This window comes from Aspergillus vadensis (assembly GCF_003184925.1).
Source record: "Aspergillus vadensis CBS 113365 unplaced genomic scaffold BO88scaffold_29, whole genome shotgun sequence".
NCBI classification, from domain to species: Eukaryota; Fungi; Ascomycota; class Eurotiomycetes; order Eurotiales; family Aspergillaceae; genus Aspergillus; species Aspergillus vadensis.
The window spans coordinates 153,099-174,485 of record NW_020292067.1 but is presented as its reverse complement, the minus strand read 5'-3'; the positions used below and the strand labels follow the sequence as shown (position 1 = coordinate 174,485).

Genomic DNA, 21,387 nt, shown 5'->3' with positions numbered 1-21,387 from the left:
GTCGGAGAATAATGCTTACTACTGCTAGATTTTAATAAGTATGGTGATAAGAAAAATGAATAAATAATCATTGTAAAAGGTATCCTGCCATTATTGTACACTGCATATGAATCGAAGATTAACCGGCCCATCACATTATTAAGAATACTTTTTTCGCCATAATTATCATTAAGTAGTCTCGCTCGGCCTGTCATTAAACGGCCTGTACTGTATTACTCGCGGTGTAAGAGTGCGCGTGCTCATGCGCTCCTCCATTCATATCGGTCGGCAGGCTGCTCGGCCACTTATCGAGCTCCTCGGGCATAAAATCATAGCTGTGGCTTGGATTTGGCTCACGGGGCACCGCAACGTGGTGCTCGGATGACGGGAAGCCAATGTGCGGATAGTGGCTGCCGGGGATGTCCCCGGACATTGCAGTGGTTGGTGGCATCCAGGATGCCTGGCTGTTGTTCATATCGTCCATAGACTGTGCGCTCGTCACCAGCATGCCGTTCAGCAGGGCGTTGTTGTCGTGCACATTGACCCCAAGTGGTTGGCTGTGGACATAGTGGTTGTCATGCTCAAGGCTGTATGGACCATGGGAGGAATGCGACAAAGGCACTTCTGGCATGCTAAGAATGCTTGTGCCACTGTTGGGCCCGTTGAGGCTGGTTGGCTGGCTAATATCATGTGATTGGAGGCTTGGGAAGCCATCCAGACCCAAGGTCACAGCAATCTTATCGTTAAGGCGGTCTTCTTGCTTGGGAAGGGGACTCATGAAATCAAAAGGTGCGTTGAACATTTGTGCAACGCTCTCCTGGCCTGTAGAATACAGAGGCCAAGGGTTTTGAGAAACTCCATTGTTGTGAAGGAGCTCGTGCGGTTGGGGTTGATGGTAAACGTTAGGGCCCGGCCGGTTCAAGAGTATCGAGTCAGCTAGCGACATCGGAGGAGGGAGATCGATGCCCGTCGCTGCTTTGGGGCTTGCGTGAGGGATTCGATCCGAAGAAACCACTCTGCGCCATGTTGTGGTGCCAACTACATCGCGGGGCAGCGTCTGTCGGAATTTCCAGAGAATGATTGCCACCCTCTTCTTCTCACTCACGGCATGTCCAGAGTAGGGGTTGGACATTCTTCGTGAGCTGTAGGGTGTCATAGCCCGAATCTCCTGAACTACGGTCAGGTGGCGGAGGAACTCCCGAGCTTGCTCGTGGCCATGGTGTCCAGCATCCTCGGCCAGCTTTTGATCTTGCGTGAGCTTGGTGAAGCGGTTCGCCCACCATTTGGATTCAAAGTGAGGCTTCACCTTGGTGTGCGTCGCGGTGTGCGTCGGCCTCGCAACTTCTTGACGCCCTTGATAGATCTCTTGGCCATTTTCATACATGTAAATCTTGGAGGACCAATTCTCCATCTCACTGAGAATCGGAACTCCAGCCGCACTAGCCTGGGCAAAATCTAATTCCAGGTGAATGCCGAGTTTAGAGCGAGCAGCCGGGAAGTCATCCATCAACTTCAGGTTGGATTCGATTAGAATAATGTCACAGTCCAACGACCCATTGGAATTCGCCATCAGCGAATTGAGGTAAGGAAAGGATGTTTGCCAGTTCCTGATCTCATTCAAAGAGATCGGTGCTACCGGATGCCGCTGGTCGTCTTGAAGGCGACTGTAGATATGGCTTGCGTCCTCAATACGATCGTTCTTGTCTGGCTCGTTTACCCACATACCGAACCCGAGGCCTTGGATAGTACTGAAGTTGCTCTCGGGCCAGCTAGCGTTCATGGAAAACGGGGTAGGCGGCAGCTCTCCATAGGCCTGTCTCATAGGGTCATGATAGGTGGGGTGGAGGTGAGTGCCATAATGACTTGACAAGGGAGGATCCATGGCAGGCCCCCATCTTGGACCAGCGGGCGGATGTTGGTTGTTCGAGCGGACGTTCGCCTCTTCTCGTACGAGTCGCTCCCCTAGTCACTTATATTAGCTCGGTCCGACTTTGGTATACTTGGCTTTGCCACTTACAATCGGGGTCTCCTTTGAGGAACGAGTCGAGGACTTGGAGGTGGCTGGAGACTTGCTTTCGAGTTCTTCGTTTACCAGTTTTCTTGTAGATGAACTCAGCAATGAGCTCATTTCGACCATATGACTTTCCTCGCTCGGACCATTTCCGTCTGCCCATTGGCGGATTCGCCTCGAGAGCTATCACAACATTAGTATTCATATGTCGTGCAGCTAATATATTGTTTTTCTCACCTTGTTGAAACGCGTCTTCAAGCTCGTCCGACCATACCGGTTCCCCATCTTTGCCAGTGTCTCGACGTGGACGGGACCTGTACTCCAGATACTTGCTGGACCTGAGATAGCTTCTGGGCCTGCTACGAGGACCGATTAGGCTGGGCCCAAATGAATGCAGGCGCCGGAGCTTCTTGCTCTGGAGCCGGAGGTTCTGAGGGGGCTGAAGGGTGGTGGGAACAGTGGGCACTGGATGTGTTGGAACTGGGGGTTGAGGATACTTGAAGGCAAGTTGCTGCAGCTGGTCGTCACGACCAACAGTGCTGCTGTCGGCTAGGTTGTCAGAGTATGTCTGGACGTTCCCAGAGGTGTTCTGCAGGGCCCTGTCCGTATGGGCACCGATGCTCTCAAGAGCTGACTGGTGTTGAGGCACAATACACCCCGTTTGCCAGTGCGCCATCGAGCGGACCACCGGAGAGGATTGACTCTGGGAAAGAATGACAGAGAATGCCAAAGAGGAGGGTGATGGAGGATAGCAAAATGCCTACTACCGCCGTACCAAAGAACCCAGTAGTCACAAACCAGCGATCAAGAACGTAGATGCTTGGAGAGAATGTAAGAATTGGGAGAGAGAATGTGGGAGCGAAGAGCATGGTGTTTATAGGAAACCACTACTCTCCCTGGAGAGGGAGGCCTAGTGGCATAGCTGAATCACGCTGCTCGTTGATACACCACCCCTCCAAGGGCTATGTCAACTGTTCAAGGCGGGGAAAGGAATCTCCTCCCAAGCTTCACGCGTCCAGGTCGAGCTATGAACGAAGGAAGATCCTGTGTCCGAGCAAATCAGGAGGAAAGGAACTGCACGATGGGAACAAGCGGAAGACCCATGCAAGGGATGCTCCCTGAGCACGAACCAGTGAGCTGCTCCTCGGAGGTTTTAGTGCACGAGACAAGCAGTGACTGCTAATTTGAGATACGTTTTGGAGCAGCTAGACGTCCAAGTCCGTGGCAATGGCCATTCTGTGGAATGAGGAGTGGCCAACGACATCGTCCAGTGCCACGGGAGTGGAATGTAAGAGGTGGTTACGTAGATCATATTGGAATGTATGGCCAGGACAATCTGGACAATCCCAGGACCAACTAGTCTTCACTTGGATATCCAGGGTTTCGAGCAACTAGGTGTATAAGGAGTTAAGGGTAAGAAGCCTTGAATCGGCGAGGATAAAGGAACCCGGGATGGGATGACAGGAATAGACTCGGATGAAAGACTTCACTGCACGAGCGGACGGGCAACTCTGCAGGACGCGCGCGTATGTACGTGTTGACAGCCGCAGGAACGTGTTTAACCTGCGTCCGCAGTCCATGCTCAGTGTCCGAGACGCAAGGGATATAAACATCAAAATCGTACCATTGCTATTGTCTGTCCCTACTAACAGGGAGAAAGAGCAGGGACTTAGTCCTCTTCGCCGTCCTGGGCCCCTACAGTGAACTTCTTGCGCCCAGGCCCGGCAAGCTTTTGTAGCTTGACCCTGTCCATCTGTTCCCCTACTTTCTTTTCGATCTGCTTGATTTCTTCCTCGGCATCGATCGCCTCCTCGTTTGCAAACTCCAGGACCAGCTTTCTGCCCAGAAGATGGGTATTCTTCAACGCGTCCATAGCGTTTTCCGCTTCGCGAGCGCTTACAAAATCCGCAAAACCGAAACCGCGAGCCGATCTGTCAAACTTCTTAGGAACCCGCACAGAGCGCAGTTGCCCATAGGCTCCAAAGAGTGACCGAACGTCCTTCTTGGTGGCCTGGAACGGCAAGTTCTTAATGATGATCTTCGTCCTTCTGGCCGCAACCTTCTTCGCGGTATCTTCACGCCTCCGCTCTTCAGCCGCATCCATTCCACGGTGAGACACCCTAACTACCAGTTCATGCTGATCAAGCTTGTAGCCATTCATGGCGGCAAGCGCAGATTGGGCCTGAGCTTTCGACCTGAACTCCACGAAACCGAAACCCATGCTGAGCGTCTGTCCGGGATGCTTAGGGTCGGGCTTAGTCTTGATCTTAGCAGACACAAAGCCATCCAGTGGCCGGAATAAGTCCACAAAACTCTGGGTCGTAGTAGCAAAGTTGAGGTTCTTTACGAAGAGGGTTGTAGTGGGCGTAAGGTCATCAACCTCATCTGCCGCGAAAGTGTCAGCAGTGGAGAAGCCTTGAGAGACGGCCTTAGTCTCTATGGTTGCCTTCTGTGGCACGGCTGCAGCATCAAACAGATCCTTGGGAGCCTTCTCCAGGAAGAGGATAGAGTCTCCGAGTTTCCGGTAGGCAAGTCCCTTGAAAGCTTTCTGGGCCTCATCTGGTCTCGAAAACTCAACGATAGCTATCGTTCCACTAGGGGGCATGAGTAATCTCGTTATTTGCCCGAATGGTTCGAACATTTTCCTGAGCTCATCAGTCTTGACGCCGTACGAAAAGTTCTTTACAAGGATAGCAGTGTTTCCACGCTCCCGCTGCTTGAAGGCTTCAATATTAACCCCATTGGCTGAGAAGTAAGCTTTCGTTTCTTGAATTACGTGAGTTTCAGCGTGAGCCTGCTTCACAGCAGCGTCAGATGAAGTAGGGTCCAAGAGATCTGCTTTGGAAACACCAAGTCGCTCAGCTACTGATGACATAACGGCATCGGTCTGCAATATATTAGCGTATGGTACTGGCGGCTATTGTGCGAGCTACTCACGTTCATGTAAAGAGAGTTCCAGCTAAACGTAGAAGACGAAGCATCCATCTTCTTTTTGATTTGCTTTTGCTTTTTTAAAGGCAGTTTCGCCAGCTCAGCATCATCAATTTTGTAAGTCTTCTTCGCAGCTGCTGGCAAAATATGCATCAAGCGACCTTGGAAGTGCTTTCCGTCGAGATTCTTGTAGGCCTCTACGGCCGCATCTGCGTCAAGGTACTGAATGTAGGCAAACCCCTTGCTGGTATTAACCCTGGTATCGAAAGCCACATGGATCTAGGTACATTAGCATAATTCAAATAACTAATGAATGAATCAAGCAGCAATATCAAGGTGTGTAGCTCATCAGATAACAAGAGGCATCTACTAAAACACTCTTTCCTGGTAACATCATGTGCTTTGCATCTGATGTCCCTATCAGGACGATCATCATTGAGCTGGGTAGGGGTCGTGGATGGCAAAAATTCAAACTCATGGATTTACTAACCTCTTCAATTCGTCCAAAAGGAGAAAATAGCGGTTCGAGATCTGATTCTGAGGTGTCGTAAGCAAGGTTTCGCACGAACAGACGTGCAGATAGACGAATGCTCTCGATGTTCGTGTCGACCTGCGGCTCCTGAACCGTCTTGGCTTCAGTCGCGGCGGGAGCGACAATCTGGGCATCCCTAGAGTCAGCAGCTGGATCCTCTGCTTCTTCTGGAGCTGCAGACTCCTTATGCTGCGCAGCAGCGTCGAAATCCGCTTGCTCTTCCTCATCAAGCAGACCCAGAAGGCGACTTGTCTTGGATCGGAGCCAGTCCGCATCCGAAACAGCCGGCGCCTCTGTCTCGGCAACAGTATCATCCTGCTCTGCCGGTGCCTCGGCGTTGCCTTCCCCACTATGGTCTACCACCATGGGTTCGGGTGATCCATGAGCTTCGCGATCAGCTGTGTGCATCTCTTGAGAGCGATCATGGTCATCGCCAAGCTTCGCCTTCTTCCTTTGTGCATAGGTAAGCTCCTGAGGTTGCTCCTCTACTTCAGCGGGCTGTTCTGCAGGTGAGTCAATCTCCGGCGGCTTGGGCACATCATCATTTGCCCATGTCTTGGTCTTAGACGAATGTTGCATTACGGAGAGATACTCTTGCAAGCGAGCGTCTTGCGGGGCGTTTTCGCCATCCCGTTTACGCTTGAGGGAAGTATCTGCGGCATCTCCTGCAGAGATCTTATCATGTTTTCCAGCTTTGCGAGTGGGTTCGGCATCGATCTACAAGATTACTGGTCAGTCACAAGACCACCTTGACTGTCAGCGGGGAAAACAAAAGAAACAAAGCAAGTGGGGTTAGGGAGTAGAGCACATACCGGCTTAGCAATGTCTACTGAGATTTTCGACATCTTCATGTAAGTCTTATTGAAGTAAGACACAGCCTGCTGGGCCACCTCATGGCTCTTGAAGCCCACGAAGCCAATCCTGCGCTTAGGCAATACATGAGCGTCTGTGACTTGGAAGCGAGTAGCGAAGTGCTTCCTCAATTGATCATCAGATAAGGTTGGCGGAAGGCCAGAGACAAATACTCTGGTGCTCTCCATGATTGTGACAATGTGTGCCACGGAAATAGTTCCAAAGAAAAAGTTCGAAAAAAATTTGGTGGAATGTTTTTTTTTGCTTCCTTATAGTGCCGAGGGCGGTGAGGAGGGCGGCCTGGCCCGTGCGTGATCCGGGCGGCGTCCATTGCGCGCAGCCGGCAATGTTGATTCCCAATACTTCCATTGGGCTTCGTGGGACATCTTTGTACACTAAATTTATAGTTGTTGATCCGTGTCTTGAACACTTGCTCATTTCACCTATTTCTACATTCCTCATCGACGTCCAGCAAAATGGCTAGCGAAAAGAAGGATAAGCTCGAGGGTAAGTCCCCGAACGCTGCATCGTCAAGCGATGGCTAACATGACCGTTCAGCGCAGATCAAGTCCGTCGACATGGTAAGAGGGATTGCTGGAGGTAAATAAGAATTGTGCTCACAGCATGGCAGACGGAGGATATGCAGCAGGAGGCTGTTGAAGTTGGTATGGTCAGCCCTACGGGTCACCTGGGAAAGGAGAGCTAATACGATGGATAGCAATTGAGGCAATGGACAAGTACCACATTGAGAAGGTAGGTTCGGCGTTTTCTGTTAGTTGCCATTGCTAACGACGATAGGACATTGCTCAATACATTAAGCGAGAGGTCAGCACTTCGCACTGTATCCGAACCACAGCTCATTGCTCACAATCCACAGTTTGATTCGCGCAAGGGTGCGACATGGCACTGTGTCGTCGGGAGGAACTTTGGAAGCTTCGTCACGCATGGTGAGTGATGTTGGCAGGGCATCAGGAGTAAGCTAACTTTCGAGCAGAGACGAAACACTTCATCTACTTCTACCTCGGACACTGCGCCATTCTCCTTTTCAAGACCCAATGAACATACGACCGCAGACACCGGTCTGATTCGCCCAAGCGAAGTCTATAACCTTTTTCGGATAATTCAAGCAGAAGTAACGTGCAGTGAAAGGTCCCATGCAAGCGCTGGAAGGAAATGCAGCCATATGGTCCCGAACGAAATGCTGCGGGGTTTGCCTAGAGGGCACAACGCGGCGGTGATTCTTCCGCGCATCTACCTGCTACTTGATTCCAATTCTTTGTTAATCATTTCAAAATATCCTACTAGTGAATACAAGTTGATCCAATCGCAAAACTGCTGCAGCGCTGCACCGTAGACACGTAGGCTTTCCAGCATGCAGGATACACTGCCAACCACGACTACTACTATATATATAAAGCGCACCCAGCAACGCAACGACACCGCCGAGTGCGGAACGCCAAGTGCCAACCCGCGCCAAGCCACAGCGCCACACGTCAGCCCCAACCAGTCTATTATATGGCTGCCTCCCCCTTCCCATTGACTTGGGCTGCTGCCAATGTTATCCCTCTACACGTCGCATTACATGATCCAACGCGATCCCGATTCCTGTCATTTATTACCTTCTTAGTTAGAATAAACCAACCATCCTTTGTTCATCCTGAGAGCACTCCAAAGCCGTAAACATGGCCATCTGCATCACCTTCGGAACACATGGTATGTGACTTATCTACTCCCTTCCTTCCTACTCCACCGACCGAGGCGACGACCCTTATGATGAATTCCACCACACCCAACCAACAAAAAAGATGCCAAAACTAACACCAAAGGTATTCAGAGTTTACTTCCATGCTAGAAGGATACGAGAATGTCCGCGCATTCTGCTATAACTGTATGAGTCCCCTGGACCCTGACAATCATGACTGCTAATTTTAGCTCTGGTTCCTGACCCAACCAATAATTTACTCGATTATTGACTGACCCGTCTTCTTCCTTTGAATCTAGGCCAACATTGGAATGGTCATTGTTTGACGAGATGGTAAGCTTATACTTCACTAATACCTTTGGTTGAGGATATGTTTGGAGTTGTAACCATGCTAATGTATGATGATTTAATTAGGCCGTGGTTCACCGTCTGCTTCATTGTAATCATGTCCCCCGTCCGCATGACGCCGGACTAAACTGACCGTATATCCCCATATAGCCTGTCATCCCTCTCGCAACACATAAGTATAAGGTATGTTGGTATATCATTTTTCCCCTAACCTATATGCATTTCGGGGTATATCTAATGTCATCATAGGAAGTAACCTGCTATACATGCCGCTTTACGCAGGATCTACGGTAACTCCATCCCAACATATACCAGTAAAAAGGGAAGGGAAAGTAAAGAAACTAATACATAGTCGCAGCGACCGCCCTGATATCACACCAGAGACGAGGCCACCTCCGGGTGTCGTACCAGGCCAATTACCACAGGCGTACTATGGCGGCGGTGCACCTTTCTATCCTCCGCAGCAGGCATCAGGCCCACCTCCACAGGCGTCCGGGGGTGTGGTAGCGCCGCAGCAGCAGGCAGAGCAGCAGAATCATGTGTATAAATGATGAGTCTCTCCAATGATTTTTCGTTGATGATGTATTATGATCGATTGATGGTCTGTTGTCTGTATTTATCGAATACCTTTTGCTTGCTTGCTTGTTGCCATTGTGTCTGGTGGTTAGCTTACTAGCTAACGAGCATGTATTGTATCGGATTCTATTCTCTTTATTAGGGTGCATAGTATGTGAACTCATATTATCATACTATTTGAATTCAACATTATACAGTAACGAATGGGGTATATATCCAACCAATGAAGAAAGCAAAACATAACCATCCCAGACCCAACATATCCAGACATCAAACACGTATCTCATCAAGGGAAAAATTTACTTCTCCAAAACCTCCTTCTTCTCCATCACAGGCGTCTGCACCCCGGAAACATCCCCACTCGTCATCTCCCCCACAATCATCCCCTTTCTTCTTCCCCTCTTCCCCGTAATATCCAACGCCATCATCCTCACCGTCCTCACGATACTTTCCCGACCCTCATATAGCGGGAAAATAACCACGCCAAAAGTGGTACAGAACAGCCAAATCAGGCCGACAACGACCCAACCGGTAAAGAACTTCTTGCTGAAGACATACGAGCTGCCGTACATAGGGATGGGCCAGAGAATAAGGAAGCAGAGGACCATGAAGATGGTCAATGTGCGGGAGTAAAGAGCAGCGCGGTTGAGTTTGCGCGTTTCTTCCTCCTCCTGGGCGGCGGACTGGGTATTGATTTCGCCAGGGATGAGTTCGATGTCGATGTGCGCCGCGGCGGCGACGTCGGCGTCGTCGACGCGGCGGATGGCGCGCATGGTGCCGTAGTCGTAGTTTTGAGAGCCGAAGATGAGGGTGAGGATCGGGGAGAAGACGACGGGACTGAGGAGGGCGGCGACGTTGCCGGCGAGCATTGGGTAGCTGGTGCGGGAATTTTGTTAGTTGGTTGTTTGGAGAGACAAAATGTTGGGGTGGACTCACTTTGCGCCTGTCGTAGTGACTGTCAGGATGCCGTATTGTTTCTTGGTTGTCACGAGCCAAGCGATAAGGGAGACGGCGAGACCGAGGGGCGGCGAGGCGGCTGCTGCGATCCAGTTCTGGTGCTTCCAGATGAGGGACATGGCGCCGGGGAAGACTGCAGAGGAGATGATCACGCCCATCAACAGGTAGAGATAACCCATTCCAATACCAGCGTAGTAGAGACCGGTGGAGAAGCCGGCCATGGCGATGGCCCAGAACACACAGGTCATGTGCGAGACCCAGACGAGACGCTTGCCCTTGGCAGATGGGTCGATGTAGGCCTGGTAGATATCGTAGGTGAAAATGGATGAAACGGCAATCAACTGGGCGGAGAAAGCAGAAGTGACTGCCATGAAGATCATGATTGTCGTGCAAACTGCGCCGCTGTAGCCGAGAAGCTTGACGGCAGCAAAGGGCAGTACGAGACCGGCTGTGACGTCGTCGGAGCTCAAGCGTTGAGTGCCCTCCAAGGAGAGAGCAGTCATACCCAAAGTGCTGGCGCACAGCCAGGGAATCGCGAACCAGCAAAGACCACCAATGACATATCCAGGGAAAGCGTGCACGGGGCTCGCGGCAATGGCTTTGTTGTAGTAGCCGTTGTCGAGGAAGACGGTGCTGTTGGATTCGTTAGCAAGCGATTGATGCGGGAAAGTGGTGGCTAACGTACCCAAAGTTGCCGACCAGGTTGATAATCCAGAAGATGCCACCCTCCTTTGACCTCATGGTCAGATAGCTTCCCTCAGCATTACCGTCAACTGGGTGAAGCTTTGATGCTGCTACTAGTGCATCATAGACGGCTCCGGGAGATCCAAGCTTGTCGCTAGTCGCATAGGCAGAGAATGCGAAGATGAAGATGACGACAATGATCACGACGGTGTGCATGTAGTCCGTGATGAACGTCGCCTTGATACCACCGAATAGGGTATAGAGCACGACACCAATCGGCAGGAGGAAACAGGCAGCAACTGTATTAACCCCCGTGAGAGACGTCAAGACGGCAGAACCACCAGTCAGCAGCATGGCGGTAACGAGAATGTTGGTCATCAGGCAGAAGACGATGAAAACAACATGCACGACGGTTCCATATCGAGCACGCAGAGCTTCGAGGAAGGTATGCGCATTTGGAGCCCTCCGTTTGAGCTCAATGGCCAGGGTAGCGAACAAGATGATCTGGACCGTAGCACCTGTATCACCGAATCAGAATGTATTGACCGTGTTGTTGCTGGCTGTAAATACCTGATGCGTAGAAGAAAGGACCCGAGATGCCATATTCGTAGGCCACGGTGGTCGACTGAAGAAGAGTTGCAGCCCATGTCCAACTACTGACGACTGCCGCAGCAACCAAGCCCGACTTGACTGATCTTCCGGCCGTTGAGAACATTTCCGATGTCTGCACTTCATTCTGGTATCTATGTGACCCGTTAGTCTCGCGATCCAATGCTTGAAGAAAAACCAAGTTTGTAAAGGGACTAGACTACATACCGCTTCAAAGCCCAGGTGATGAAAATCATAAGCAGGGCAAAGGCAAACCCTAGACCAATAATGATTCCATAGCCAAACCCCTGCGAGAGAGGCGCTGTGAATGTGACTGTGTCTGAAGACATGTTGGCAGTGTTTGAACACGCTAAACGATGCCTTGCTATGGCTGGACAATGACTGAAGGAGACAAGGCCCTCAGCATGGCGGCAGAGGCAAGAACATATAAGGCACGGGACCCTTGAGAAATCTCCGACCTCGCAGACACGCTGGTGATCGGCGGTAAACTCATATTGAATGACACACTACCAGTCCAATATCATTGGATCCGAGGCGTCAGGCCTGGGGAAGCGAATGGCTGATAAGAGCAACTCCTGGCGGCCGTTTCGTAATGTGCTTTCATCAGATGGGGGTGTAACCTCAATGGCAGTGGACTAGCTCTAGGTGAGTTTAGTACCGAGTAATCTAGTCAGTGTCATCGTTCCACAGTTCCCTAAGCATACACATGGATTATCCCATGCCCTCTCCACTTTCTTTGCAACAAAATCAACAGCCGAACCCCAAGTGGGTTATCAACGTATCGGCTCCGGGCAGCTTATTGGCGAGGCGGAAATGCTTCTTATCAGCGGAGGTCAGCGCAATGACGCCCATTGGTCCGAGTTGGGAGCGGACGATGATAAGAAACCGTAGACTATCAGATAAGGATGTCAGCGAAGTCATGGATTGGTGTGTTGGTGCAGCGTTTCTCTTTGCCAAGAGTTTATGGCTTTATAGGGTGCAGCCTTGATGATAGCGCTCTATCAATTACTTAGTTTACTTACTCGATCCTGCCACTAATGCTTTGGGGGTCTTCCCCACTGCTCTTGACCTTGGAAGCCGGGGAATTTCCATCATTCTTCGATTCCTGTAATTGGTGGGTGTCTGAGTAAGAACAACTGATCTTGCTTTTATCTGATGTATGCCAGATCTCAGAACTGTGCGTAGGGCAGGCCTTGCTTGTGGATATGTCACCCACGTGTACTTCACCCTAGGCTGTTGAGATCTTGGTATGTGGATTAAGTTACAATATATATTATTTCATGCCATTGGATCAGAGTCTATTTGAAAGGGGTGTATGCACAAAATATACATCGCTTGTACATTTCGATACTAATACCGAGTACTTATAAAATCCGGAATGTGATGACAATTCACGATTGAAGTGCCTATGATATAATATGCCATTAACCTACCCCAGCATAATCAGAGATCTAGACCCGCACCAAGTATATATACACCGTGACGATCTAGTACTGAGTTTCCTACTAACCCTCTTAGACTGACACAGCACCACTGTCATGATCTGAATACTAGCACCATTTGCCCATCACTATAGTATACAATGAGTCTAGTCACTGCTAGTAAGCCTCGCATGACTCACCAAGCAACTATAACATCAGCACTAAGTGGTTACTAGTAATAACCACTATTAAGGGACCATCTCATAAACATCCCCAGTCCACCACACCCAGAACCCAACCATCTACCAACACCACAACACCAAAAACACCATGACCACCGAAATCCACCGCACCAACGACCTAACCATCACCCTCTCCCACACACCAACAACCCCAGACCACACCCTCGCAACCCTAACCAGCACCACCAGCACCCTCTTCCTCCTCCCAAAACCCACCTTCATCTCCACCCTCCTCACCCTACGCACCCTAACCCCCATCCTAAAACAAACCTACCACACTCCCCGCATCGCCCTAATAACCTCCGGCAGCAAGACCATCTCCCTCCTCCCGCTCCACGGCCTCCCCTCACCAAACACCTGGACGCCCATACTAAGTCCCGAATCGACCTTCCACGACCCCCAAACCACCACCTCCCAACCCAACTACATAACATCCAAATCCGGGCCGCGCATGCCCTCGGCCCAACTAACCCAACTAGCCAACACCATCACAACCCACACCCTCTCCACCCCAAACTACACCTTCCACGGCCCATCCACAGACACCAACCTCTTCGCGAACATAATCCGCGGCACGGAGCACCCCCAATGGCGTATCTGGGAGGATGAGTCGCACGTGGCGTTCCTCACGCCATACCCGAACACCCCCGGGTTCACGGTGCTAGTGCCGCGGAGGCATTTGGGGAGTGATATATTTGCGCTCGGAGAGGAGGAATATAAGGAGTTGGTGGGGGCGGCGTGGACGGTTGGACGGGTGTTGATGGAGGCGTTGGGGGTGGGGAGGTGTGGGATGGTGTTTGAGGGGTTGGAGGTGGATTATGCGCATGTTAAGCTGGTTCCGGTTTATGGGGAGGGGAATGAGGGAGAGGAGGATGAGAGGGGTGGGGAGAGGGAGATGTTTCAGGAGGTGTATCCTGGGTATGTGAGTTCTTTGCCTGGGCCGGAGGTAGGGGTGGAGGATGTGGAGGAGTTGGTGAGGAGGGCTGGGGAGATTCGGGGGGTGATTGCTGCGCGGGGAGTGTGAGGGATATGGAGTGTGGTTGTGGGGATTATGAAGTAAAGATTGGGACAGGCTTCGCTTCGACGAGTCTCGTTTCTCATTGACAAGCACTATATTACACACAAAACGTATTTCTTCACGGAACTAGGCTCTCCATTAATTGTTGATGGGCACAAGTGCACGGCATAACTTTATAGCGATGATTGTTCCGTCCTATACTGCAGATAGATTTGGACCAATTGTAGAAGCACAAGATCGGCATGTGCCTTCCCCACTACCAGCACACACAAGAAAGAGGCAAGGGACACCAGGGGTATATGTATCGAAGGGCAAAAGGTTGGATGATGGATTCGCTGGCCTCGCTTGATCCTCGCGCTGCTGATCTCGCGCGCGACCCCGAATCATTCGACACGAGCCAGACATATCACGTATTATAGAATCAGGAGACAGCAACAAGGCGAGAGTACAAGTCGCATTTCAGCGGCTTATGCGGAGAACTTGCGGGTGATCTTGGCAATGACTGGATATGCGCGTTAGAGGTCGTTAAATCATCCCAAAACTGCTCAGGGAAAACACTTACCGTGGAGACCAACGACGGAGAAGATGAAGCCCAGACTGAGAACCAGGACAACGACGGGGTCGACCCTCAGACCGGGGCTCTCGTCAGTGTAGAGCTTGAGCATCGTGCCGGAGGAGCCACCAGCACCGGCGGCGCGAGTCGAGCTGGGTCTGGCATTGCGGAGGGACTCCTTGTGGTCAGCGGCCGCGCGACGACGCAGAGCAGCCCGGGGACCACCAGGAGGAGTGGGAGAGGAAGGGCGGTTGACGGAGGAGACAGCAGAGGCGCCGGTGCCAGCGCCAGCAGACTTGGAGTCGGGACCGGACTCAGCACCGGAGGTCATGGGGGAAGCAGCACGGGGAGAGGCCTGAAGAGAATAGAGATGTTAGATGAGGTTGCTCTTAATTTAATTGACTGAAGTTGTCACAATTCGTCGATGGTCTGGTCCAGTTCGCTTGGGAGACAACGATAGCCACCAAGAGGATCGGCAGGACAAGTGTGCTCACCATTTTGAAGAATATGGAGATTCAAGGAGATAAGAATCAAAGAAAGTGAAGCTGAATTAAACAATAATGACAACAAGAAGCACGGAAGCAATTGGCCGATGAAGAGGGAAGGAGTCGGCTGAGAAGTAGAAGAGGAGGAGATACTGGTAGGAGGTCCGGGAGGTGAGGTCGCGAGATGCCAGAAAGAGGCCACGCTCACGATTTCCAGCTGGCGGAAGGTACCGTCATTTACGGTAATGCCAAGAGCTATACCAGAAGAAAGTAGCTTATATAACATAAGTCGGGTGCTTCTTTCACAACAAGTCCGATGTGGTGTAACGGCTAACATCGCCGTCTTTCACACGGCAGCTCGGGGTTCGATTCCCCGCATCGGAGTTCTCTTTTTACTCTTTTTCTTTTACCTTCCTTTCTTCCCGTTTGATCTTCTCATGTGTCATGGATATCTCTCTGCACATAATATAATTTTTACTGATAGCTAAGCTAGTCTGTGGCATCAGTAGTTCTTCTTTGACTTCCATACTACTATGTGTCTTGATCGACTACGAAGCAAGGCTCTGAGCCAATGGCCTATGGTTTTCCTTCATTCTATCACTCTCCACTGCAAATTCTAGACCTTGAAGCTGCTAGGTTGTGACGATCCAAGGTCCTAAGTTTGTAAACTGCTAGATATATTGTGCGCCCGAAGACCAGAACCTTGGATCCGATCTTGACTCCACTCCACAATCAGGCAGGTCAGCTCCGACAAAGTGATGCTTTAGGGACGGATAGCCTAGTCTACGGCTGAAAGGGGCAAAACCACGAGCCCTATGCGTGTCCCTGAAAACACTGTGGAGCAGTTCAGTCTCGCGCGGTTGAATTATCCATTCTTGCGGAGCAGACTCGTTTGTCTACCCGCCACTCACGTGGAAGGATCACTCTTAAGTTGAACCGGCAGAGATCCGGCCCATGGATGCCATTCCAGAACCGCTGGCAGGCAGCCACATAGACGCGACAGCCGTTGGAAGAGTTCTCCTGACATGACGACCAATTAGAACGGATTTTTCGCTCACCCGGCTAGAGTGTACAAGTTGTGAAGCGCAGACAAGACTCGGACTTTCAGACCTGTGTCGCCATAGCAATACTGCCCCAATCTGTGACAGCGGAAAATCTTGGGTGCTTTCCACAATGCCGTTGTTTCACCGGGGCGCACTAAGCACGTCGAATGGCACTTGGAGCAAACAGCAAGGGGAAGCGAAATGCACACTAAAATAGCCACACGCCACTAACTTAGAAGATTTGATGGGCTCACAGACCTGTGGCTTTCAGCACCTTGGTTTGAGAACTGCATTGGTGCTTGTGCTTGCATCTATGGTGAGACCGGAGTCACCGGGAATCAATGAAATTCCCAGATAGACGGAGTATCTTTGCTTCGTATCTGCTATTTGTTGTGTATACACGTTATCAAGTCTAGCTAATTCGTCGGTTCGGCGTCGACTCCGACAATAAGGTTAGATGGGTACGTAACCCGGGCGTGAGAAGAGGCTTAAATGTCGTTATGCGTCTGCCTAAGGCAAATTCTGTCGACCTGGATCTCTTCCAGATGGTTCATGGTTCATGCAGAAGCAAGGCAGAGATGCATTTATCCCTCTTTCTCTTACATGACTGAAATATGCATTGCTGACCCTGCAGAGGCTGCCATGCACACACGAGTGACACCGCACATTGTACTAGGTTTCAGGAAGCTGAGCCACGGATCTGGTCTGATCTGAGCCGGCCACCACAATTTTTGGCCCCAATTCTGGCCCCGTTCCATCTCCGGGGCAAAGGGAAGCCGTCTGACGCGCGCTAGTCTCGATGGGGAGGTAGTTCAGTGCAGTGTTTATCTAGTCTGCACACTGTTGACTGTGGTAGACAACTAGTAAATGGTGGAATGGTTGCCTAAGACATCCTTGTCCTAGATCTTTTGGAAGCGGGATCTTTTTGGCTTGTATGGTGTACAACGACTCAGATATGGTGATTTTTTCATCTTGAATCTTGCTCAAAAAAATCCCACAGTGGGCATGTGTACCGACATGAAATGATCGTGGATAATATTCTCATGTAGATCGCATTCTACGTGCCTTCCTTCTTATAGATATGGATCTCCTGCCGCCCCCGATTTCCAATGCTTGCCTATTTTATACTTTCATGCGAGCCGTTGGTTTGCAGCTCTTCCGCCACTTGTGAACTTTGACAATCCCCCACATCCATTGCTATGGTGTATAGAACTGCTGCACTCTGCTGATAGTACATTTAATATGTGGCAAGATCTGATAATTCGAAGCATCAAGATAATTCAATGATTGGGCAGGAAAGTCTCCCCAAATAAATGCGGTCTTCGAATGCCCCAACAAATTGGAAATAACTGTTCTGTCGGTATCTCGGCAAGCAGCGCGATAGTTAATTACGATGGACTGTGTGTATAGCTCGGATGCGCCGCCCCTTTGGGGCAAGATGCGAGTAAGTGCACACAGAATTCTGGAGCTACGATAGTCAAGTAATAATAGGGCTTGAGAATTAGAGGTAACGCGCGGCATTTTACTAGAGGGTTAATAATATCGTAATCGGGGAACCCAGTTTCAAAAGGCAGCCGGTCCATGGGTCCGACCCACTGCGACGCGACGAATTCAGGAGACAATCGAGTCTAGTTCCTTTCTCTGTCGAGTTTAGCCCAGGCACGGGATCCAGTTCTGAGACCCGCGGAATAACGAATAACAACAAATCAACAACAACACCGAATTGAAGGATTTAATTTATCACCACAACAAAACACTCATCGCTCCTCCGTAAGCAGAAGCAGTCAGTGCCCAGGAGAGGGAAAAGGAACAGGGAGGATAATCAGCCACAGCAAAAGCAAGCCGAAGAAGATATTCTTTCCATCTTCAGTACTGAGGAAGAAGAGTAGTCATTCCCATGAATGGTTCCAGGTGCTCCCGTAATTACCGTGGGTAGATTAAAAGCTTCTTGGCTCATTGGGAGGATAGACTAATCCCGTGTATAAGCCGAACGCCATGATAAAACCCATCATAAAATTAGAAGAAGAAAATTGGGGCCCAGGACGGACGGAATCTGGCACCTTTGGGTGAACCCCAACGCAACTTGTTCTGCCGTCAAACCGTCGCTTATATGCTTGACTGCGACTAAACCTGGGTTGTCATGTAAGGTGTGGGTTTGGTCTAGTCTTGAGCATCGTCCAACCCTCCTCTGATTTTTGTGATCATCACTCACTTGCCTTTTCCCGCTTTTTTCCCTTCCATTGCTGCGTCTGGACTTTCCAGCTGAACCCTGGATGCCACATACGCCTCCCCCGACCGGAAAGCAGCCCCCTCCTCCTCCTCCTCCTCTTTCCCTCCAAAAAAGTGCGTGAGTAATCAATCCGTTTGGAATTGTCTTGTTCTGTCAGTTGGTTCACTACTATTCACATCTCGGGCTTAGCTTGACAGCAGCCTCCGGTTTTCCCTCTCTCTCCCCCATTCCACTCATCATCTTTCATCGTTCTTCTCCCAGCCTTTCTTTTCCACCTCTCACATTCATACTTCCTCCTTCCCCCCCGACACTCGTTTTTTCTTCCCCTTTCACCTTTTACAGCATTTTTCTCCTTATTCCTTTTCTTTCTTTTTCTCCCTCCCTCAGTCTCTCTCTCTCTCCTCCCTATTGCCCTCTCCGACTGACACTGGGCCTTGGTTTTGAGTCCGCAGGTGCTCAGCCTTACGCCAACAGACCTCCCTCCAATCCCGAACCATCGATCATCGGACTGAGCCTCCCCGCCCAAGGGTAACACACGACAGTTCGCACCACGGCTTAACAATCCTACGGCATCCCCCCCGAGACTTTCTTATCCTCCTCCTTCACCCTGCAGCGAGCCAGTCGTCGGGCGAAGATTCCCTCCGCTCGCCCCGTTAGCCCGTCTTGAGTGTGGCTTGGTGTGGCTTATACGCTTGTCGTCAAGTGGTCGTCGTCGTCCTCTCAGAACCCGTCATCTTCGAGAATCCCGACCTCCTGAAATCCCTCTCCTGACAACCTCAAAAACAAGGCCTCGGCCGCAACCCACACAGTTCGGGGTTGTCACCTCCCCGCTTCGCGAATCTGTATCCTTGATCCTCTGCCTCTGCCATAATCTTCGCGGCCGTCGGGTGGTCGAACCGTCATATTGTATCCCGATCCTGAGCCTCCGACGGACACCAGCTCCGTAACGGAGCACTTCGTCAAGATTTATTCCCACAATTCGCGGGCCTCCCTGCTCGGGGGCACTTTCGATCCATCTTTCAGACGCGGTTTCCGTGCCCGAGAAGGGTATACGAATGTTCCTCCGAATCCTCCAAAGCGACACAGGATGTATCGGCCAAATTCGCTCTGGACTTGGTCCTTTTGCATTGTTACCCTCGTCCAGACCATCATTACCCTTGCCCTCGAGTCGTAAGTGCGGCCTTCATAACCATTGATTTGAATCTTTCCGAGTGCTTATGCTGACTACCGCACGAATAGTTATGTCTTCGCAAACTTCCAGATCCAACTGTTTCCCAAAGGTGAAGTCTCGACTGCATCAAAGACAGTAACAACCTTCTTGGCACTCTACTGTTTCGGTTTTATATATGAGTTGATCCTCGTCTACGATGCTCTACGTCTCAAGAATACCATCCAAGTCATCGGTCTGTGCGTGTGCAACCTCGGTCTCCTGATTTACGGAGCGGTGCAAGTCCAGCAGATCAAGGACTCCATCGAAATGCTTGTGGCCGAAAGCGCCATCACGATAGACGTGTGGGGAGAAACAGAGCCTTTTCTGATTATCATTCCGTGCGTCGTTGCCATGGGCTCTATCCTGATGATGATTATCGCGTGGAAGCTCTACGATGAATTTGCATGGTCGATCTACAAGCATATCAGCGCCGATCTGCGAATGAAGCGCCGGTATCTTACGTATCAGGTACTTTTGCATGCCCGCCGAAGTGGGGACCCGGACCTAACTAACAAGCTTTCTAGATCTATATCGCTCTGCTGAAGTTCGATTTCTTCTTCTTCCTTGGTTTCACGGTCCAGTTCCTTGTCATTGTGACGAACAAGACGGATGTTGAATTCGCTCTCACAACGGCTGCCATCCCCGTTACAATCCTCATTCTTATTTGCGCTGCGATCTTCGTCAAGCGAGAGAGCTCGATCGGAATGATTATCGTCATTGTACGTTATAGTATCCCTTCACTGGGTCTGAATATCTTCTAACTGGTATCGCAGCTTCTATACTTCGCGGCTATGGCCTACTTCCTGTTCAAGCTGGTCCGCATGTACCAGCCTCAAACATATCAAGAGTACCTGCCCGCCCGGCGGTCTCTGACATTCTTCGCTGTGATCACACTTCTTTTGATCGTTTTGACGATCATCAACGCCTGCATTTGCATGCACAATTTCCACAAGGGTCTGAAGCAGCACGTGCATAAGAAGAAGTCCCGCGATAAGGACGAGAAGACAACTGAGTTGTCTTCCAACATCTCGGGCCAGGTGCCGAATCGCATGATGATTGACTGAGCGACTTCAGCCCCACGTTATGAACCAAACACATTAAAACGACAAAAAAAAGAGGAAGACTAAAAATAACAGCAAACCTGCAAATCGGGGGACTTTTTTCTTTTCCACATTTCTAACCACTGCACATTTATTCATGGAGCGATATATCGTTTTTAAAGGTTAGCGAGTTGTGCAAATAGTCCGCCAGTAGGTGGAACTACTGCTTGGATACTGAGATTGGGCGTGTTTCCGGGATTTACCATATGATACCTCCTACTGCGTTGCTCGGTTTTTCTTACGAACCTTCGACTGTCTTTCCTTGTTGATTTCCTCGGAGTTTTGTCTGAAGTGGCTGTTCATCCTACCCCCGCATCACGCTCTTACTCAATGACGCGCCGTGTCGCGTCTCATTGATGAAATTCTTATTTCCCTATTATTTCCGTTTTGATCATCATTTCCCCCCTTATATCTACATATCTCTACCCCCCCCCCCCCGATTATGTGAATATCACGACTTTGCATTATGTACTGTAGTTATTAATTTGCCTTGTTGCTTGGAGATAATCAAAAGACACTACTCAAACCAGCCTAATGTCCTACACTCATTCATAATCGATGAGAAATTCACAGACAGACAGATGACTGAACCAACAGCAGAGCACCGGACAGTCGGGCGAGACAGTAAGAAGCTACTATGTGTACACAGACAAAAAGACCGAGTGAAAGGAAACCCGATAATTTATCTCCTCTATTTATTCCAAATTTGAAAATATAAAGAATGAAAGAAAAAAAAAGATGACGAAAAAGATATCTCCGATGCGGGGAATCGAACCCCGAGCTGCCGTGTGAAAGACGGCGATGTTAGCCGTTACACCACATCGGATTATTGTTGAAGAACGGGTTAATCTTATATTCTAAGTAGGACAGACAAATTTAGCCTTCCTCTCCACCACACACAGGT

The 21,387-nt window shown here is 50.3% G+C and overlaps 8 protein-coding genes and 2 non-coding genes across 10 annotated transcripts; 5 read left to right on the top strand and 5 right to left on the bottom strand.

The window, feature by feature from the left end:
* Window positions 1-193: 193 nt before the first annotated feature.
* abaA (transcription factor AbaA) lies at window positions 194-2,666 on the bottom strand (the record flags this gene model as incomplete). The annotated part of the gene is made up of 3 exons (XM_025703497.1): window positions 194-1,941; window positions 1,997-2,173; window positions 2,228-2,666. The coding sequence occupies 3 exons, from the start codon at window positions 2,664-2,666 to the stop codon at window positions 194-196; spliced, it is 2,364 nt and encodes a 787-aa protein (XP_025558419.1).
* A 685-nt stretch (window positions 2,667-3,351) lies between these two features.
* mrd1 (RNA-binding ribosome biosynthesis protein MRD1) lies at window positions 3,352-6,395 on the bottom strand. The gene is made up of 4 exons (XM_025707668.1): window positions 6,266-6,395; window positions 5,412-6,201; window positions 4,928-5,200; window positions 3,352-4,877 (listed from the first exon to the last, which is right to left on the bottom strand). The coding sequence occupies exons 2-4, from the start codon at window positions 6,030-6,032 to the stop codon at window positions 3,660-3,662; spliced, it is 2,112 nt and encodes a 703-aa protein (XP_025558418.1). The 5' UTR covers window positions 6,033-6,201; window positions 6,266-6,395; the 3' UTR covers window positions 3,352-3,659.
* A 308-nt stretch (window positions 6,396-6,703) lies between these two features.
* Window positions 6,704-7,436, top strand: BO88DRAFT_408274 (dynein light chain DYN2). Its single transcript, XM_025707667.1, has 7 exons — window positions 6,704-6,812; window positions 6,864-6,886; window positions 6,937-6,970; window positions 7,024-7,058; window positions 7,104-7,130; window positions 7,183-7,252; window positions 7,300-7,436. Exons 1-7 carry the CDS (start codon window positions 6,782-6,784, stop codon window positions 7,362-7,364), a joined length of 285 nt encoding a protein of 94 aa, XP_025558417.1. The 5' UTR covers window positions 6,704-6,781; the 3' UTR covers window positions 7,365-7,436.
* Window positions 7,437-7,861: 425 nt separating this feature from the next.
* On the top strand, window positions 7,862-9,126 carry BO88DRAFT_408273 (rhodopsin family protein). Its single transcript, XM_025707666.1, has 7 exons — window positions 7,862-8,018; window positions 8,140-8,193; window positions 8,307-8,340; window positions 8,422-8,446; window positions 8,506-8,538; window positions 8,605-8,645; window positions 8,714-9,126. Exons 1-7 carry the CDS (start codon window positions 7,988-7,990, stop codon window positions 8,904-8,906), a joined length of 411 nt encoding a protein of 136 aa, XP_025558416.1. The 5' UTR covers window positions 7,862-7,987; the 3' UTR covers window positions 8,907-9,126.
* A 104-nt stretch (window positions 9,127-9,230) lies between these two features.
* On the bottom strand, window positions 9,231-11,510 carry BO88DRAFT_350536 (sodium:solute symporter family protein; the record flags this gene model as incomplete). Its single annotated transcript, XM_025703502.1, has 6 exons — window positions 9,231-9,807; window positions 9,868-10,521; window positions 10,574-11,090; window positions 11,143-11,197; window positions 11,234-11,315; window positions 11,389-11,510. The coding sequence occupies 6 exons, from the start codon at window positions 11,508-11,510 to the stop codon at window positions 9,231-9,233; spliced, it is 2,007 nt and encodes a 668-aa protein (XP_025558415.1).
* A 1,247-nt stretch (window positions 11,511-12,757) lies between these two features.
* Window positions 12,758-13,986, top strand: BO88DRAFT_157853 (HIT family protein). Its single transcript, XM_025701574.1, has one exon. It carries the CDS (start codon window positions 12,933-12,935, stop codon window positions 13,866-13,868), a length of 936 nt encoding a protein of 311 aa, XP_025558414.1. The 5' UTR covers window positions 12,758-12,932; the 3' UTR covers window positions 13,869-13,986.
* BO88DRAFT_408270 (SEC61-beta family protein) lies at window positions 13,922-15,089 on the bottom strand. The gene is made up of 3 exons (XM_025707665.1): window positions 14,910-15,089; window positions 14,425-14,770; window positions 13,922-14,364 (listed from the first exon to the last, which is right to left on the bottom strand). Exons 1-3 carry the CDS (start codon window positions 14,910-14,912, stop codon window positions 14,330-14,332), a joined length of 384 nt encoding a protein of 127 aa, XP_025558413.1. The 5' UTR covers window positions 14,913-15,089; the 3' UTR covers window positions 13,922-14,329.
* A 123-nt stretch (window positions 15,090-15,212) lies between these two features.
* BO88DRAFT_t244 lies at window positions 15,213-15,284 on the top strand. Its single transcript has one exon. It is a non-coding gene; the product is annotated as a tRNA-Glu (tRNA).
* Window positions 15,285-18,965: 3,681 nt separating this feature from the next.
* On the top strand, window positions 18,966-20,643 carry BO88DRAFT_157799 (uncharacterized protein). Its single transcript, XM_025701573.1, has 4 exons — window positions 18,966-19,343; window positions 19,413-19,851; window positions 19,908-20,102; window positions 20,157-20,643. Exons 1-4 carry the CDS (start codon window positions 19,261-19,263, stop codon window positions 20,445-20,447), a joined length of 1,008 nt encoding a protein of 335 aa, XP_025558412.1. The 5' UTR covers window positions 18,966-19,260; the 3' UTR covers window positions 20,448-20,643.
* A 594-nt stretch (window positions 20,644-21,237) lies between these two features.
* Window positions 21,238-21,309, bottom strand: BO88DRAFT_t242. The gene has a single exon. It is a non-coding gene; the product is annotated as a tRNA-Glu (tRNA).
* Between the last annotated feature and the right edge of the window lie 78 nt (window positions 21,310-21,387).